The sequence below is a fragment of the Sorex araneus genome, chromosome 2 (genome assembly GCF_027595985.1).
Source record: "Sorex araneus isolate mSorAra2 chromosome 2, mSorAra2.pri, whole genome shotgun sequence".
Taxonomy (NCBI): Eukaryota; Metazoa; Chordata; class Mammalia; order Eulipotyphla; family Soricidae; genus Sorex; species Sorex araneus.
The window spans coordinates 24,714,663-24,734,048 of record NC_073303.1 but is presented as its reverse complement, the minus strand read 5'-3'; the positions used below and the strand labels follow the sequence as shown (position 1 = coordinate 24,734,048).

The following is a 19,386-nucleotide window of genomic DNA, read 5'->3' as shown; positions in this document are numbered from 1 at the left end:
ATAGATGGGTGGGAAGGATTAGTTTTTTATAAGAATAGACAGGAATTTTCTATTCGTGGTATAGGGTCCTAGCAAATGCATTTGAAAATATTGCATTGGCAACTTTATTATCTTTATGATCAGTGGTCCCACCCTTAACTCAATCACAAAAAGTCTAGAGTATATTATCACTTGTATTATCTGGAGTGTTTATTCTGTTCCTTAAAGAATCTGATTGGATTCACCTAGATTACAACATCAACTGAAACTATTTGCAATATCAACTAAAATTCCTTCCAGTGGAGGGTGGAAAAGGTCACCCACGAGGACAATTTATCTTGAAAAGCAGATTCCTCAGGGAGATCGCCTTCTATAAGCAAGCTGTAATGTTCTCCAGGCTCTGAGAGTCCTCATTAGCCAGTAAGAATTACCACAGGAACATGACTGGAATGTTCAAAGTAAATAAAATGAAGGGGGGTGTTGTTGACCAAGAATAAATAGGTTTTGTTTTGTTTTGTTTTGCTCTCTTCTAAGCCTGGAATCTTTGCTATCATCCGTTGCCTAGGAAACCAATAGCTAGTCTCTGGCATTTTAAGTTGGAAATATAATATTTCTTTCCAGTGGTCCTGTTTTGTTTATTCTGGCATACGGACTTGGTAATTAAGTCAATAGTTCCTGCAAAGTAATGTCATAGTCTTAGTGACTGGCATTGTAAACCAATTTGTATAGGTTTCTTTCAAATTCTAAAATAACTTAAAATACATAACGGAGACTTCTATGGCTCTCTTCTATGGACCTCTCACTGAATTACATAGAATAGAAGATATAATTGATAGGGCACCTCAGCTGTATCCTTTCCAACTCACCACCTTTGTATTCACCTTAGACTTCTTTAAAATTGAAACTTTATCTTTTTCTCAATGATTGTTCTTCCTTGGGGAAACAATTCTATTGAAGATTTCATCTTAAATTTGTATCTATATAATGCTTCTATATCTATATATGTGTGAATCATCTTGAAGCTGCCATTAAAAAATTACTATGCTCTAAAAACTGTCGATTATAATAATAATATATCCTTAAATTATCTGATAAGACAGGATTATTTTTTCACCTTTTAAAATATAGAAAAAGAAGGTGGGTTTTGGTCTCCCAAATATCCTATGTCCAGGTCTCATGTAGCTTTCTCAGCTTTCTCACTGGTGTTATCTCTCTCTCTCTGTCTCTCTCTCTCTCTCTCACTCTCTCTTCTTTTTGGGTCACACCCAGCAATGTACAAGGGCTACTCCCGCCTCATGCACTGGCGGTGACTTGGGGGACCATATGGGATACTGGGAATTGAACCCAGGTTGGCTGCGTGCAAGCCAAACGCCCTACTAGCTGTGCTGGAGAAAGCTACTTAATAGCTGAAGAAAATGGAAAGAGAGTTCTATAAAGTAATACAAGTGGGTTTGAAACAAACCCATATACTTTATAATATGCTAATAGCATTAAAACATTTTTAGTGGCTCTGTGTACATATTCATGTATTTCAAGATTCAGTTCAATATCTATTGAGTACTTTCAAAAAGTAAGGTCCTGCAATGACATAAATAATATTAAAATGAATAAATCATCATCATCATCATCATCATCATCATCATCATCATCATCATCATCATCATCGTTGAATTTCTCAAGCGGTCTCAGTAACATCTCCATTTGTCCTAGCCCTGAGATTTTAGAAGCCTCTCTTTACTCGTCCTTCCAAACGATGAGCATTGGAGGCTCTTTCAGGGTCAGGGAAACGAGACCCAGCATTGTTACTGGTTTTGGCATATGAATACACCATGGGGAGTTTGTGAGGCTCTCCCATGTGGGCAGGAAACTCTCAGTAGCTTGTCAGGTTCTCCAAGAGGGAGAAGTAGGCTATAAGATGTAGTGTGGCTGCAAATAATAATAAAAAAAGATAATAAATCATCAATATAGTAGTAATTGGTAAATCCCTAAGTTTGAGTCTTGCAGTTCTATAATACTCATCTCGATCCATGGGAAACCCAGCACTATTCAACCCTTTGAACTTAGTAATGGGCTTGTTTTTTTTAAAATTTTTGTGTGTTTGGGCTTTAGAGTCACACCAAGTGATGCTCAGGGGTTACTCCTAGAATAATCCCACTCAGAAATTACTCTTGGTGTGCTTGGGGACCATATGGGATGCTGGGAATCAAACCTGGGTGAGCCACATGCGAGGCAAGCGTCTTACATGCTGTACTATTGCTTGGCCCTAGTAACTGGGTTTTTAACATAATTTTGTCACTGCCTTGAGTCCATACTATCCTCTGAATATTTACTGGGGTTTTTACTATACAAGGGGAACTGAGTTGACTAGCATAATCTTATTTTTATGTTGGGAGTCATTATAAATATTTTGTACTCACTATCTTGTTTAGGTCTACAGGCAATCAAATGAATAATTATTATCCTTAATTTACAGTTAAGAAATGGAAACTCAGCCTAACTTGTCCAAAGTTACAGAGCATTAAATCCTACAAAACAGAAATGTCTTTCTTCAGAGTCCCCATTATAACTTGTTCCTACTACAAGACATATAAGACCAAGTCCCTGCTCCTTCAGAGTCCTAACTGATGATGGATAATACTCTTTATCCTAAGAGTTGGCCAACAGTCTGTTTTGACATACAGGTAAGAAATAGGTCTTTTAGAAGCCAAAGAGATAATACAGAGGGTGAGGTGATTGCCTTGCACGTGGCCAACCCAAGTTTGATCTCAGGCATCCCAGGTGATCTTCTAAGCATGGCAGGGAGAGCCAGAAGTAAGCCCTAAGTACAGCCCAGTGTGACAAAAATATTCCCCCCAAACAAACAAAATCAATCAAACCACCACCACCACCACCACCAACAACAAAAACAGGGCCAGAGGGACAATACAGTGGGTAGGACATTTGCTTTGCATGCAGCTGACCCAGGTTCAATGTCCAGCATACGGCCCCCTGAGCACAAGCTAGGAGTAATTTCTAAGTATGGATGCAGGAGTAACCCCTGGTCATCGCAGGGGGTCATCTAACTGGCTCCCCCCCCTCCCCTCTCCCCCGACCCACCATGGGTCTTCTGAATTGAATAAAGTTTACTTAGAACTGGGCAGCTTCCATGGGTAACATACGTGTAACTATGCAAGTTACAGGTATATATCATTTAGGTAGTGACTTGATCAAAAGAGATTAATAAGCAAAATAAGGTACTGGTAACAAAGTAGGGTGAACGTGAAAAGCAAAATCAATTTTAAGGGTGGAAAAACAGACAAGGAGGCAAAGGTCTGGGCTTTTGATTGATTTATAGAGTAAATTTGACCTATGAAAAGTGACAGACTCTCTCGAACATTGCATGAGGGTAAAACAAGCACGAAAATGTGTGAATCTGTAACTGTACCCTCACTGTGATTCACTAATTAAAAAATAAATAAATTATAACAAAAAAAAGAAAAGAAAAGTGACAGACTAACCTAGATATAGTGGCACAGAGAAAATGGGACAAATAAATGGGAGCGTCAAGGGACCAAGATTTCCCACAGCAGAATCAAGAAGAGGGATGAGAGACAGGGGTTGTTCTACATGGGTGTCAAATTTGTATGGTTGGTCTACAGACGGTCCTGCAAAAGGTCTGGTATTAAATAAACAGGATTTTTGAATGAAAAATGGAGGGACCATGAAGACATAAAAAGGGAAGGGTTTGAAAAGTAATAAAAAAGCTTTTTCTCTCTTTGTTTTCTTTTTTAGAAGTCTGGGAAGGCAGGCAGGAAGTTACCGATAAATTTTGAGAAGTGGACTGATGAGTATTCCTGCAAGGAAGGATGAATGCTAAAGGAATCCTTGGTATGTTATACTTGGTATGTGCAACTTGCTAAATTTGGTATTATCAAGGGTCTTCAGTTATATAAAGACTTTCACTTTTATGTAGGTAAGACAATTAGCTCTGAAAATGGTTTTGCTCAATAAAGGAATCAATTTAGAAGTGAAAAAAATTAATGTTTGCAAAGCACCTTTGGGTGCTTTTGTTTAAATTCATATTGCATATTTTTAAGGAGGTTACAAATCTCTTCATTTGGAGTGAGTGCAACAAATAATTGAAAAAAGAATAAATAATGTAGAACCAAAATGTCAACGTAAACAAAGAATTAGAAATTTTATAGGTTATAAAGGATCACATTCACTAAACCACCAACATGTTTCTGTTCTCCAAACTACCTTACCTATATTTAACCAACACATAAGAACTGCAGTTTTTGTTCTTTTCTGTTCCTTTAGTTTCTCTTCCTTTTTAAAAATTGAAATATAATAGGCATACATTATATTAGTTTTAGGCAAACAATAGCATAATTTGACATTTGTGTGCACTGGGAAAAGATCACCATGTCTACTTGTCATTTTAACAATTTTCAAATTCGCAGCAATATTAGTGACTATGTCCTTCTAATGTATATGATATCTCCATGACTTAGTTTTGTTATTATTTTTTTAATGTATCACCATGACACCATGAGGTAGAGTTACAGACTTACAAACTTTCGTGCTTTTACTTTTCAGTTATACAATGATTGAGTACCCATCCCTCTACCAGTGCCCATTCTCCACCACCAATATTCCCAGTATCCCTCCAATCACCCCCACCACCCCTGCTTCTGTAGCAGATCCAATCCTCTCTCTCTCTCTCTCTCTCTCTCTCTCTCTCTCTCTCTCTCTCTCTCTCCTTTTGGGTGTTGTGGTTTGCAATACAGGTATTAAGTGGCCATCATGTTTGGTCACTAGTCTTCTTTCAGGACACATCTCCCATCCCGAGTGGGCTCTCCAAGCATCCTTTACATGATGATTTCCTTTCCATCTGAGCTGCCTTTTCCCCCAGCATGTGAGGCCAGCTTCCAAGCCGTGGAGCAATCCTCCTGGTCCTTATCTCTCTACTATCCTTGGGTGTTAGTCTTCCATTTTGTTACTTTATATTCCACAAATGAGTGAAATCTTCCTATGTCTGTCCCTCTCTTTCTTACTCATTTCACTGAACATGATATTCTCAATGTTGATTCATTTATATGCAATTTTCTTGACTTCATCTTTTCTAAGAGCTGCATAGTATTCCATTGTGTAAATGTACCAAATTTTCTTTAACCAATCATCTGTTCTCGGGCACTCGGGTTATTTTTTTCCAGATTTTGGCTATTGTGAACAGTGCTGCAATGAACATACAAGTGCAGATATAATTTCTACTATATTTTTTTGCATCTTCTGGATATATTCCTAGAAGTGGTATTGCTGGTCAAATGGGAGATCAATTTCTAATTTTTTGAGAAATGTCCACACTGTTTTCCAAAAGGGCTTAACCAGCATGACTTAGTTTTATAACTGAATGTTTGTGTCTCTTCACCTATTTCACCTCCTCCCATGTAGTTTTCTTTTTTTTTTTTCTTTTTGCTTTTTGGGTCACACCCGGCGATGCACAGGGGTTACTCCTGGCTCATGCACTCAGGAATTACTCCTGGCAGTGCTTGGGGGACCATATGGGATGCTGGGAATCGAACCCGGTCGACCGCATGCAAGGCAAACACCCTACCCGCTGTGCTATTGCTCCAGCCCCTCATGTAGTTTTCTGAACTGTATTGTGATTTTTCTTCAACCAAAACATTTATGAGTTTTTGGAATTGTGGACTAGGTAATAGGCACATAAGTTTGGAAACTTGACAATGCCACACAAGCTGCTTAGCTATTAGAGATATAATAGGCAGCATGTGACGAGCACTCATTAGACATGTGCCTGACAAAGAGGATGGATGGGGTCTTCATTTTAACATTATTGAGCAGGAAATCTCTGGTCATCCTCCTGGCAGAAAAGAAGCAACATACTACTTATAGAATCTAAGGAGAGGAGCCCTTACTGGAGCTAGTCATTAAGCAAACCACACCCTCAATCTCATGTTCAGTATAATCAGACAAAAAAAATTATTAGTGAATATCCTCAAGTTTTTAGTATCTCCTAATATTAGATTGAATCCTTAATTTTTTTTCTTGTTTCTGTGTCACACCTGACTATATTCATAACTGACAGATTTGCTTCTGCCCCTGTGCTCACAGATGGCTCCTGGTGGGCTGCAAGGGACCATAGAGGGTGGGGAGGGGACCATAGAGGGTACAGAGGATCGAACCTGGGTTGGTTGAGTGCAAGGCTAGGCCTTGCCTGCTGCACTATCTTTCCGAGTCCTAGTTTGAACCCTTTATAAGAAAACTAAGTACACACAAGGAATGATATGCAATAGTTCCATGAAGAAAAGAAAAAGGAAACAAAAATTAGACTGCACATGTTCTAACCAAAACAGTTTATCCAAAGTAATAGCTTACATTCCACAGTTCTCAAGATTATTATAAGTAAATATATAAATACATAGCTGGCGGACCTGAAGCTGTATATAATAAGTACTTAATGAGTGAAGGGTTGGCTGTTCTCTGGTTCCGATTGTGAAGTAGTCAAACCAGATAATCTGGTTAGAAAACACCTTCTGGTACCAGGATTATAATTCTCTCAGTGAACATTTTAAGTCTAACTGTGCTAAATTTTTAGAGATTAAATGATAACTTTTGACTCCAGAGTTTTACAATATAATGTGTATCTGGCTTTTACTACCTAAAAGGCTCAAATGACACAAATAACTTCGAAGCATACATTTCAATTTGCTATATAGAGTTACTGTCTTTGAACCTTCAAGAACACACAGGATAAAACAGAGTCTGATTGCAAGGGGAAGAGAGCTTGGTGATGGAACCTGGGTTGCATATGCAGTCTTGAATTTCATCCTTATCCCCCAAATATTGCCACATGTAACCCTGGATCCTCTGACCACTGCTTGGGAGATGTCACTCCCCAAAACTCAACCTATAATTACATTCCATATAATACAATACACATAAAATTTGTATTAAATGCAACATAATTATAAGTTATAACTGTAAAATATAAATATATATTTTTAAAAGTTTAAAACTTCCTGGGAAAAGAAAATACCCTTTACAAAGATCATTCAAGGGGATCCAACTGTTTTTTTTTTTTTATCGTTCATAGTGGCTTAAGTCACAAATTCTGGAGCCATTCTTAGTAGAAATTCCAACCCTACTGTTTTTAAAATCTCTTTGGCTTTGTATAAATTGCTTAGTGTCTTTGCTCTATAATTTCCACATTTGAAATAACAACCACCTCACAGTTTGGGGAGACTTAAAAACGTCAATCCTGTATTGTTACAGTAAGTGTTCAAGTAGATTGAACAATATATTCACTGTAAGATACAGACTGTCATTTATTCCATAGCAGGAGTTAATAGTTTTTGCTGATGGTGGTGTCAATAAGCTAATAAAAGTCATGCTGGTATATCAGTTAGCACAGAATTCAACACTGATGAGATCCAGTAAAAGGGCAGTTTTTCTCCATGAATGCCAGTCAATATTTACATTGCCAGTAGCCATGATGCTTTTTTTTCCATTTAAGTAAGGCTAAATTTGATGAGGTCACTGAATAAAAGTGAGTTTACCAGAGGTTCCTAACCTCAGTTGGCTTACTGCCTCCCTTTGGGGTGGGGGGGGAGAAGCACTCAGCAAACTTCTGGAAATAAAGAGAAAGTGTTCTCCAAGTGCAGGAGAGGTGACAACCACCTCCCTGTTACAAGTCTGCACTCTTGGGAGCCAGAATCTCCTACTTTGGAAATCACTGCTTCAGATTTTTCTAGATTACAGCACTCAATGTTAATTCTGGCCATTTATACTTTCCAATAATAAGTGCATAAAATACTCCCCCATTTCCAAACAGTTTTTTTTTTCTTTTTGGCTTTTTGGGTCACATCCGGTGATGCTCAGGGGTTACTCCTGGCTCTGCACTCAGGAATTACTCCTGGAGTAATTCCTGCTTGGGAGACCATATGGGATGCTGGGAATCAAACCCGGGTCGGCCGAGTGCAAGGCAAACACCCTACCCACTGTGCTATCGCTCCAGCCCCTCCAATCAGTTTTTAAGAAAAGAAAGGTATTAAGCAATGAGAAGAGGTGGGGCAAAAACAATCACTGCAGGCTAAGTAATATTATGTAATATTATGTCTTATTACTGTTCTAAATAAGGGAACTGGAAAAACAGGGCAAACCTCTGCAAGAAAGAGTTTTTCTATTAGAAGGATTTGTTTTTGGTTACATCCTATACATAATAATAAGAATCTTCAAGGTTATCTTTTCTTCTAGTCTTTATTATTGAGGAGTAATCTGAAAAGTTTACAATACAGTGATACCTGGTATCTGTGTCTTCAAACAGTTGTAACTTTTTCAAGGAGAAGTATAACTCATGCATTACAACCAAGACTTTCGACAGAAGATTTGGAACTTTTGACCAAGATTTATGACTTTGAACAAAAGATGTAAGATCTATTGCTCAGCCTAGCTAGTGGCTGTTAGCCAAAACTGAGTATTTATAGCTTCACATTAAAGAATGGCCCAGATAATTTCTAAAAGAAAAGTAGCATCCAGCTAACATAATCTTAAAGACAGGTAACTCACAATCCCGGAGCACTGCCACCTTGCCAAAACATCACGTTTGTTTGAAAGCAGGAGTCACCATTTATTCAAAAACAGAATTACTTATCATCCAAGGGAATTCACACCCAATCATTTGCTTTTGTACAGTGTCCTTGGAATTGATTTGCCTAGTGAGATGGGGGTAACATAAATGATAAAGAATATGCTAAACAAAGTGATAATATTTTGGCCCAGAATAAACACACCAGCCATGGTGCATGGGAAAATGATGTATCAGGACAGTGTAAACTCCTCGGAGCCTTTAGACTCTTAATTCTTTCAAACACCAATAAAAGTTATTTTCAAGAAGTGGCAAAACCCCATTTGTTCTTCATCCAACATCCTTTAAGGATGTCAAAAGTCTCCAGTGTCAGCATAATAATAGTATCTTTGACTTGGCGTCTCCAGCAAAAGCACATATGGCAGACTGCTTCCCAGAACGAGCCTGGGAGCCTCTGCAGCCTGCTGCCCCCCTCTGAAAGTGGGTCAGAACCCAAGAGGCCAGGACTCAGGGAGCCGCGGGGTCAGAGCCAACGCAGACTCCGTTTCAGGTTAGACACCGGCCGGTCTACAGGGATCACGGGGAACAGACCGACCCCCCCCCCCACCACCACCACCAAATTACAGCGGAGAGGAGGACCCAGGAGGGGACTGTGAGCTCGCAGAGCCTGCCTGCTGGTCACTAGGTGCCAGCCGCAGTGACTGAGACGCATCAAGGTACCCTCTGGAGCGCAGAGACGGTCTCTGCAGCTATGTTTCAGTGAACACACGCACGCACGCACACACACACACACACACACACACACACACACACACACACACACACACACACTGGCTCTGTAGCAATGTTACAGAGGAACTCACACACACACAAACTGGCTCTGTAGCAATGTTACAGAAGAACACACACACACACACACACACACACAAATGCGCGCGCGCAAACCTGATAGGAAAACCTCTCCCCTACCTTATACTTCATCTCGGCGGCAGCGGTCACTGGCCTCTTCTGCTGCACTAGTTGGACTGCAGTGAGCACCGGCGTGGCCGCCCCTCCATGGAGCACTGCGCCAGCCCGGAGTGAGAACGGCGGGTCCAGGGTCCCCGAGCGGCCGCAGACGCGCCGAGCAGGCTGTTTTGATCGCCGCAGCTCACGGGCCGATTTACATACCGCCCCGCTATTGGCTAGCGAGCCAAGGTACTAGGGTTGCCCCGCCCACTCCCGGCCTTCGGAAACTGACAAAGAACTTGTAACGTGATCATTTCTTACGTTATCAGAAGGGGTGGGAAATAAAACAAAGGAGCGGGGCCGATCAACGGCTCAGAAGCTCACTCCGTCCACCAAAACTAAGCCGAAAAGGAGAGAAATCTTTGAAAGAGTCATCCACTTAAAAATTTTTGACATCAATTTAATACCATCCCTCTACATATTATTCTAGGAGTATTTCATCGTAATTTTTTTTTTTTGGAGTAATCTAAATTTTAAAGAGGTCTAATTCAGTAAGCTGACTTCGGGCTTCCTGTGACCTAGCAACTCCTTCATAAACCCATTTCATTTCAAAGTCATTCACCTCACAGTCATGAAAGGAACTCGGGGGAACAAAAGGTTTTCTGTCTCCAGGCACCCCCCCCTTTTTTTTTTTTACCAACTGCCCCTGCTGATGGCTTTCTTTCTCTCCCTTCTCTTTCCCCACCCCTCCCCTTTTTGTGTGGCTGTTTGCTTTTTTTTTTTCTTTTTTCCCCCTCCTCCCCCTTTTCTTTTCAATGTTCAAAGTACTTGCAAGGTCAGTCTGCCAGGAACCAGAATACAATTCGCCCTTAGTGAGAACTCCAATGCGCGGGCACCAGGGTTCCGCTGGCTGAGCTCTCCCGGGGCCTCATGGCGTGGGGAGTTAGCCACATTCCGCGACCTTCTCGAGCCTTGCTAGGACATAGGTTTTCCTGTGAATGCCTGAAACAGGCCTGGTCAGTGCACATCCCGCACATCAGCGCTGTCCACTGGGCAGTACTGGGGTGGGAGCATCCCTCTACTAGGTCCAGCTTTGAGCGGTCATAGTTTTTGCTGCTGACCCCTCTCTCTCTCTCTCTGAAGATGACCCGTTAACCTATCAACACTTATTATCCAGAGGAACAAAAAACAGTGGCCACTGTTTGATGAATCTGATTTAAAAGGCCAGTCTGTCTTCAGTGGCACACACCATTAGGCTCAGTCATGGTTTTAAACGAGAGAGAGTATGAGAGATGAACCAGAAACTGACGGAACTGGCAACTCCTCTCAAGGATTAAGTGAGGAGAAGTAAAATTCCTCCTCGCTGGATCTCAGAATTGAGACTTGATGAATGCAGGCAATCTCTGTCCCTGGGTAGTGCAACCAGTCTACACAACTTGGACAGAAGAATTCAGCCTTGGATATTTTTCTGATGGAGTTGTATCTGAATCAGTTTCATTGCCTCCTCCCAGCCCCCAAGTACCAAAGGTTTAAAACTACTTCTGTGATCTAAGCATAAATAGCACGCGGCTATTTACAGAGTGTTCTCCAGATAGAGATTTGTTTCGCTTCACGGCGCTGGTTCCCTGACATGTGACCATGTAGACAAATAGTCAAAGCCAGGGTAAGACACTTGTTCAGGCCTCCACTTGGCCTTGCTTTTCCTCATTTACTCTTAGAGTGAAAATGACCCCAAGTGCTTGTAGAAGGTCTCTCTCTCTTTTTATTTATTTTTATTTTTTTATTTTATTTAATCACCGGGCTCTGCCATGCAGGCGGGATACTCTCTGTAGCTTGCCGGGCTCTCCGAGAGGGATGGAGGAATTGAACCTGGGTTGGCCGTGTGCAAGGCAAACACCCTACCCACTGTGCTATCGCTCCAGCCAGAGATGGGCAAGCTATCCCTGGCGTATTTGATATGCCAAAAACAGTAACAACAAGTCTCACAATGGAGACGTTACTGGTGCCCGCTTGCACAAATAGATGAACAACGGGACGACAGTGCTACAGTGCAGTGCATTGAAGCACCGTGACATTCAGCTACAAGCGTTCATGTTTGAATTTCAATCATACAATGATCAAACACCCATCCTTCCACCAGTGCTCATTCCCTACTGACAATCTCCCCAGTACAACCTGCCTTTCCCACCCTCCCCCTTCCTCCATGGCAGACAATTTCCCCCATACTCTCTCTGTACTTTTGGGCATTGTGGTTTGCAATACAGACACTGAAAGGTTATCATGTTTGGTCACAAGGTCTTTCTAGACACAAATTAAGCAGGCAGCATAGTGTACTTTCAGAATATTCCTAACAGTCCCACAGACCTTAGGAGAGTTATTAATTGATAGGAAATTGATTTTGGTGTCAGTCTAGGTAAGTGAAGGGTCTTCCTTTTGTAGAGAAATCTCGTAGCTCAGGAGGTCTCAGTAACACCCCCTTTGCTGCTGTGTTGTGTGATGAGTACCACTGAGTAGGTCAACACTATCCCACCGCCTTTTAATTCTTCCATGTTCCCCAAATTATGCTAGTGTTTATGTGATTTCATTCACTAGCTAGAAAACTCAGTTCACACCAGGATAACCTCTTTGCTTTCCTCTTTCTGTTCTGTACATGAAGATACTTTAAATCTACCTGAAGTTGAAAATTATTTGAATCAATAAGATTTATAGAATCTCTCTCTCCCTCTGTCTCTCTGGTACCAAGGCCTCACGTATGGAAGGCAGGTGCTCAACCACTGAGGTTTATCTCGGCCCTGTTTGAGTCTGTTAGAATCTCAATAGATTTCTTAAGTTTTTAGTTAAGTATTCTGAAGTATAAATAAAGAAAATAATAATAGCTACTGCTAAGGTTATCATGAAGATTAAGTTAGAAAATACAGATACATGTTAATGATAGTACTTGGCAAGTAATAAAAACTTAAATGGTAGCTGCTTGTACCATTTAATATTAGTCATATTAATCACCATTAATATGACTATTTATTATATATTATTTTATAGTGGTATCAAGTAGCATTTTTCTATTACAATGATTTTCCAGTTGCCCCTGAGCACTGACACAAGTACAGTGAAAAATCAGGATTGTTAGAGAAAGGTTCATCAATCCACAACCTGGAATACACCATGTGATTACTTTCTAAGAGTATGGGCAAGGTAGAAATATATGCACAAGAAATACCCTCAAAAATCACCAGGTGCTGTCCCTCAGAGAAGAGAGAACGCTCTGAATTGTGCTTCTGGCATTGGAAGAATACTACAATACACAGATCGAATCATATCAAAGATTAATGTGTTAGTTTATCACTCTGCAGCCCTTGTCACATCTATTTGAGTCATTCTTATTAGTTTCCCTGCCTGAAATAGCTTCCTGTCCTCATTTATTTTCCATGACCTATGAAATTTCTAAAGTAAGGTTGCATTTCCCACCATCCCCCAAATCCACATTACCTGCTGTAGGAGACTCACCTATCCCAGACTCTCTATCTTCCTGACTTAGCATGGATGGGACCCTCTGTGGAGGATGCTGGCTTTTCACTCTGGCTTTCAAATCAAGACTCAATACCAACTCTGTTGTGCATCCTTGTACACAACCCTCATGCTTCCCACCTTGCCCTTTCAGAACTAATTTCTCCCTCCCATGACAATGAATCATTGTATTTAGACACAGACCCATTATTAGTTTTTTTTTTTTCTGTATGGTATAAAATGCTTTGTTTTGTCTATTTCTCTCAGAGAACAGCTCCAGAGAGAGGGGCTATATCTTGTTCTTCTCTATATAAGTTAATGTCTTATATGTGTTCAAATATTGGATAAATTAACAAATAAAGTACTATGAAGACTTTGCCCAAAGCCCAGAAGTGTCCAAAAAGAAACCCAAAACAAAAACTTGTGCTTGAGGGAACCAGTGGGGTTTACATCTATTAGAAATAGAACTTGGATGCACCATTTCAGAACTAGCTCAAGGCATATTGATAATTCTGGCTCTTGGCCCCAAAACTATAGTTAGTGGGTCATCACCTGTTTCTTAGCTAAGAATATCTTTTAGCTCTTAATGATTTGAGGCGGGGGTGGGGGAGGGAATTGATAGAAGAAAAATATTTAATGAGATGTGATAATATATGAAATTTCAATTTCTGTAAATAGCTTTATTGGAACAGAGATGCATCCAATTTTGGTAGTGCTTTGAGTTGCAATGGAAGACTCGATTAGTGATAACAAAAATAGTAGAGACTGCATAGTAAAAAGAGAAAAAAAGAGAGAAAAAGATGTGTTATATGGTCCTCCACAGAAAATTTTTGGTGGCAGGTGTTCTAGAATAATGTAAGATATATCTATCTTTGATTTTAGACTAAAGAATAGTTCCTTCTACTTCCTCAGGGAAACTACCTAGAAATATGAAATATCCATTCTAGGACTATGTTTACCTTTTATGATTGGTAACAGTGTTTTAGGGGGTGAGGAGTGGTCTACCCAGCAGTGCTAAGGGTTTACTCTTAACTCTTGGCTTAGGGGTCACTCCTTGTGACGCTCAGGGAACCATACGTGTTGCTAATGATCACATTGGGGTTGGCTGCATGCAAGATAAGTGCTTTACCTCCTGTCCTCTCTTTCCAGTTCAGTTACCAGGTTTTAAAAATTCTATATATTCTTGGGGGAGGGAGATAGGTACACTCTTGTAGTGTTGGAATTATGTTAATGATTAATTAATGATTAACTCACTCTTCATGTTTCAACCTGTATGTGTATGGTCTCTCTTGCTTAGACTGACTATAATCAGTCTGTTTGCTTGATTCCATCTTTCTCCCAGCTTGTACCCATCTTTTTCATAAAACCCTTTCTAGAAAATCTCTTTGTTATTGATCTTCTTCCAACCCCCCCTCTACAATACTTCAACAGTATTGCAAATTTTTGAATCACAATTTAAAAACCAAAATGAGGGGGTGGAGCGATAGCATAGCAGGTAGGGCATTTTTGCCTTGCACAAGGTTGACCTGGGTACGATTCCCAGCATCTCATATGGTCTCCCGAGCGCCACCAGGAGTAATTCCTGAGTGCATGAGCCTGGAGTAACCCCTGCACATTGCCGGGTGTGACCCAAAAATAAAAAATAAAACAAACACTAAAATCAACAAAAAGTAAAAAAAATATGCGTATATAAAGTTACTTTATAAAATTTGGAGATAGAGCTACAATTTCATGACTCCTCAGAAACATTGCAAAAGATAAATGAGTCACTATGTTTTCTCCTTCAGTCTGACATTGGATTCATTCAACCTTGATGGAAACACTTTTATATATGAGATAGTCAAAATCAGCATTTTACTTAATAGTCATCTAATGTAACAACGCAATGAGAATTCTATTTTTACCTGTTAGGTAACTGAGAAGAGATTCTGAGACATATACTAAGTTATAGACTGGTGATGGTAGGTTTGGTATATGAACCCAGGTATTGACTCCTGACTGTGTATTCCAAACGCTGTGCTTATACTGTCTCCCACCCTAGTTTTTCTCCAGTTATCTTCATTACCTGAGAGTCTTTATTTTTCAGTCCAATGAAGTCATCTCTCCTCCCTAGTAGGACCAAGCATAGCTGAGCGACAGGTATTTTTAAGTTGCGACTGGAGTTATTGGCATATACCCAAACACTCAACCCTACTCACTCTTCATGTTTCAACCTGTATGTGTATAGTCTCTCTTGCTTGGACTGACCATCATCATTCTGTTTCCTTAATTCCATCTTTCTCCCAGTTTGTACCCATCTTTTTCATAAAACCCTTTCTAGAAAATCTCTTTGTTATTGATCTTCTTTCAACCCCCTCCCCGACCCCCGCCTGTATTCCAATACCTATGGCATGTGTCAATGCTTCCCAAATTTGATGTCCCTTAAAAGAGAACTTATTAAATGTGTGGGCTTTCTCTTTTATTGGGTTCAGTTGACCTGGTGTGAATCAGAACACTTGAAAAAATTGACTGAAGTATGTCATTCAGTAGAAACAGAAAATCCTTTACTGTCTGTGAGGGATTTCAATATATAATGGGATTTTAGGCAAATTGTAGAAAGGAGTTGTCTTTCTTTCCGCTTATAGCTCCTTTTATACAATGGAGACATTATGGGTGTCCGCTAGAGCAAATCGATGAGCAACAGGATTTGACAAGTGCTTCATACTTATGTAAAATACCTTCGGTCTTAAGGAAGCCTTTAAGTGTTTAAGGAAGTAAGAATGGGAAAGGGAGAAAATACTTCTCACTTTTCCCCCCGGTTTTTAAAAAATAATTTCATTTGAGAGATCCTGATTACAATGCTATTAATAGTAGGGTTCTAATACCAACCCTCAACCAGAGTATCCTCTTTCTTCTATTACTTCAGTTTTCTCTATCTGTTCCCCCACCCCCCAAGTGGTAAGTCTTAGTTCTATAGAGAAGTTCTCGTGTTCTATTGCCTTTGGCCATTGATTAATCCTTTACTATGCTTCTTTATATTCCACACATGAGAGAGATCATTCTGTATCTGTCCCTCTGGTTATGCTTTCAGAGTGAATTAAAATCTATGGGAGTGGGGCTGGAGCGATAGCACAGCGGGTAGGGTGTTTGCCTTGCACGTGACTGACCCGGGTTCGATTCCCAGCATCCCATATGGTCCCCTGAGCACTGCCGGGAGTAATTCCTGAGTGCAGAACCAGGAGTAACCCCTGTGCATTGCCAGGTGTGACCCAAAAAGCAAAATAAATAAATAAATAAATAAATAAATAAATAAAAATAAAATCTATGGGAGTGAAACCCAGAAACAGTTTCTACTGCTTTCCTCTTCATGTGTTATGAGTTTTCATTTACTTTTTATCCACTAATATTTTAGCTCCTCATGTAGGGTACCCAACTCCACCTCCCTCCCCACTTTAAACAATAGTATTCTAGGAATGAACTCTGTTTTCTGTTTTTCTGAGTTTTTAAACATGCAAATATCAAAGTACTTATTTCTTCAGAAGGCAGATGCTATTTACTAAAAGGATATATTCTTGTCTTTTTCCCCCTTTTGGATTTGAGACCATGTTTGGCCGTGCTTGGGCTACTTAAATTAGATGTTACTCAGGGGTGCTCAGAAATACAGTAATCCTGGTACTTCTGCATGTAAGACATGCGCTATAAAACTTTAAGCTATCTCCTTGGTCCTAAAAAGACTTGTACCATCATGATATTTGAATTAGTTCTGATTTGGATTTCTTATTCTTGTGCAATGATGAACTACTGGAATAGGACCTTAAACAAGAGAGTAGAAGTGATTCCTATTGATCTCTTTCCTGCATGGCATTGATGGATTTCTATATTGTGGAAGTTTTAGAAGATCCTGCTGTTTGCTGTCATTCACGCGAGTTCATGTCTTCTCATTACCACTATTAAAAAAAAATGCTGGCCTCTGTCCTCATCTATTTTCACTGCCTTCTTATTTTTGTTCACAATTCTTAAAGTCGTTTTTAATTTTCCCAAGGTTAAAGTGCTAAAATTGAGTGTCTTTTTTTTCTTTTTTGAAATTCTATCACTTTTAGTTTGTTTGTTTTGGGGTCACACCCGGCTGTGCTCAGGGGTCACTCCTGGCTCATGCACTCAGGAATTACTCCTGGTGGTGCTCAGGGGACCATATGGGATGCTGGGAATTGAACCCGGGTTGGCCGCGTGCAAGGCATACGTCCTACCCACTGTGCTATCGCTCCAGCCCCAAAATTTAGCGTCTTAAGTCCTTTTCAATTACTGGTTAATCAGGAAAGAGCATATAAAATATGCTAGTATGCTACTGGAAAACCTGATAGGCTGGTGTAAATAGGGTGATTGTGACCAAAAACTTGACTTGATTCATTTTAAATGTTTAAAATTTATTATGTATATATGTTTACATGTTAGTGTTAAAAGAACTTTGGAATACTTTAATAAATGTCTTGTTTTCCCAAAGAAATAAAAATGCAAAATTTTAACATAACACCAATCTAATACTTTATAGCAAGCAATCTTGAGGCTCCATTTTAGCATTTAGTATAACCTTATATGTAGGATTTTGGAGAGTCAACTTAGGGGTTAGCAAAAATTAGAAACACATAGTAAATATTTATATTCATAATGGTAAAGACTGGACTGGAGCAATAGTACAGCGGCTAGGGTGTTTGCCTTGCACTTGGCCGACCCGGATTCGATTCCTCTGTCCCTCTCAGAAAGCCTGGCAAGCTACTGAGAATATCCCGCCCACACAGCAGAGCCTGGCAAGCTAGCCGTGGTGTATTTGATATGCCAAAAACAGTAACAAGTCTTGCAATGGGGTCGTTACTGGTGCCTGCTCGAGCAAATCGATGAACAGTGGGACAACAGTGCAATGGTAAAGCCTAAATTTTTTTCTATTTATATCTATTCAACTGGGTAAGGAATATAACCCAGTAGAACAAAAGGAATTTAGTAATAAAACTATATATATACTCCCTGGCAAAGTTTTTTTTTCTGTTTTGACTAGCCACAGGGTGTTTTGTTATTATATGCTCTAGTTAGTCCAAACAAACAATTTGTTACATGAAACTTCCATGGAAATGTCTTCTTCTGGTATAAACTCTAGATTAGACTTTTACAAAAGTCAAGGTCTTTTGCTAAAGTCAAATAAAAAAATATTTCATGACGAATTTGAGGATGGCCAGAAGGTTGATACATAATATGTAATTCTTAGCAAATAAGAAGAAAGCACCACATTTCTTTCTTGCTATTTTTTGTTTTTTCTTTTTATATTCACAAATTAAAAAAAATCTTCCTGACCCTGCCTTTCGTAGAGATTATCACTATGAGCATGAAATAAGACATGAGAACATGGTATGATTTGATAAAAGTTAAAGTTTCTTTCCATTTCTTGCTAGTACTAAGTGGCCTGATCAGAGAAATCTTACTGTATGCCCTAAAATTTTTGGATGGAACTAGATGTCTATTTCTAGTCTATTCAAAGTTTTGGATGGAACTAGATGTCTATTTCTAGTCTAATCCTGAGTTTTACCATTCTTCAGATTCACGGTAGCTGAAAATCACTTTTGATTTCTGGCATTAACTCCAGATATTTAAAAATGGGAATATATAGGTGAGGTGGGAGGAATAGGTGTTTCCAACACCGAATGTCTACTTTCCCAGAAGCACAGGTTGAATCATTTCTTCCAGGGTTGGAGATGCATTCCCCTATCTTTACTTCCACCAGCTGACCCAGTCTTCTGAGCTACTTGCTTTCTGTCCCTTGCTGCCCTCCTCCATTGAAACCAATGAGTGTCCAGCAGGCTGTGCCTCAGAGCCTTGAACTCTCTCTCTCGAGCTCAGGCTGGTACCAGCTGGTGCTGATGAGAGTAAAAGGAATCCAAATAATTTAGGGCTGAGGGGGGATTAAGGAGGAGGGCGGATAAGAGGAATGTGTTGTGGGGACACAAAACACCAGAACGTTAAATGCAAGCTTTTGAGAGCTGGATTCACTGGAGGAGAACAAACAAAGTACTCCAGCTCTCAGCAATCTTTTAGTTTGTTCGCTAAAGGAATGTCTCTCCAGCGTGGGCTGGAGACTGGGTGGTGGTGGAAACACCACTGTCCACCAGTGGCTTGCCATGGGGAGTAGGGACAGCACATTCCTTTCTGCCCACGGAGGCTGAGAAATAAAGAGCAGCTCTCTTTATAAGAAAAAGGCAGGGGGGCCCTGCTAATGAGACTAAGACTCACTCAAGCTGCTGAGGTTTACAAATCTGAAGTATAAATTCCCTTAATTTGCTTAAGTCCCCGCACCCTGTGATTTCAGACTAGACAATATAGACTAGAGGGTGTTGCCAGGGCTT

The 19,386-nt window shown here is 40.0% G+C and overlaps 1 protein-coding gene across 1 annotated transcript in view; it reads right to left on the bottom strand.

The window, feature by feature from the left end:
• NEDD9 (neural precursor cell expressed, developmentally down-regulated 9) overlaps window positions 1-9,706 on the bottom strand; it is a 56,389-nt gene extending 46,683 nt beyond the window's left edge. The window contains exon 1 of the mRNA XM_012935352.2: window positions 9,536-9,706. Coding sequence (XP_012790806.2) covers window positions 9,536-9,547 — 12 coding nt within the window. The 5' untranslated portion in view covers window positions 9,548-9,706. The remainder of the gene's footprint in view (window positions 1-9,535) is intronic.
• Window positions 9,707-19,386: the final 9,680 nt, after the last annotated feature.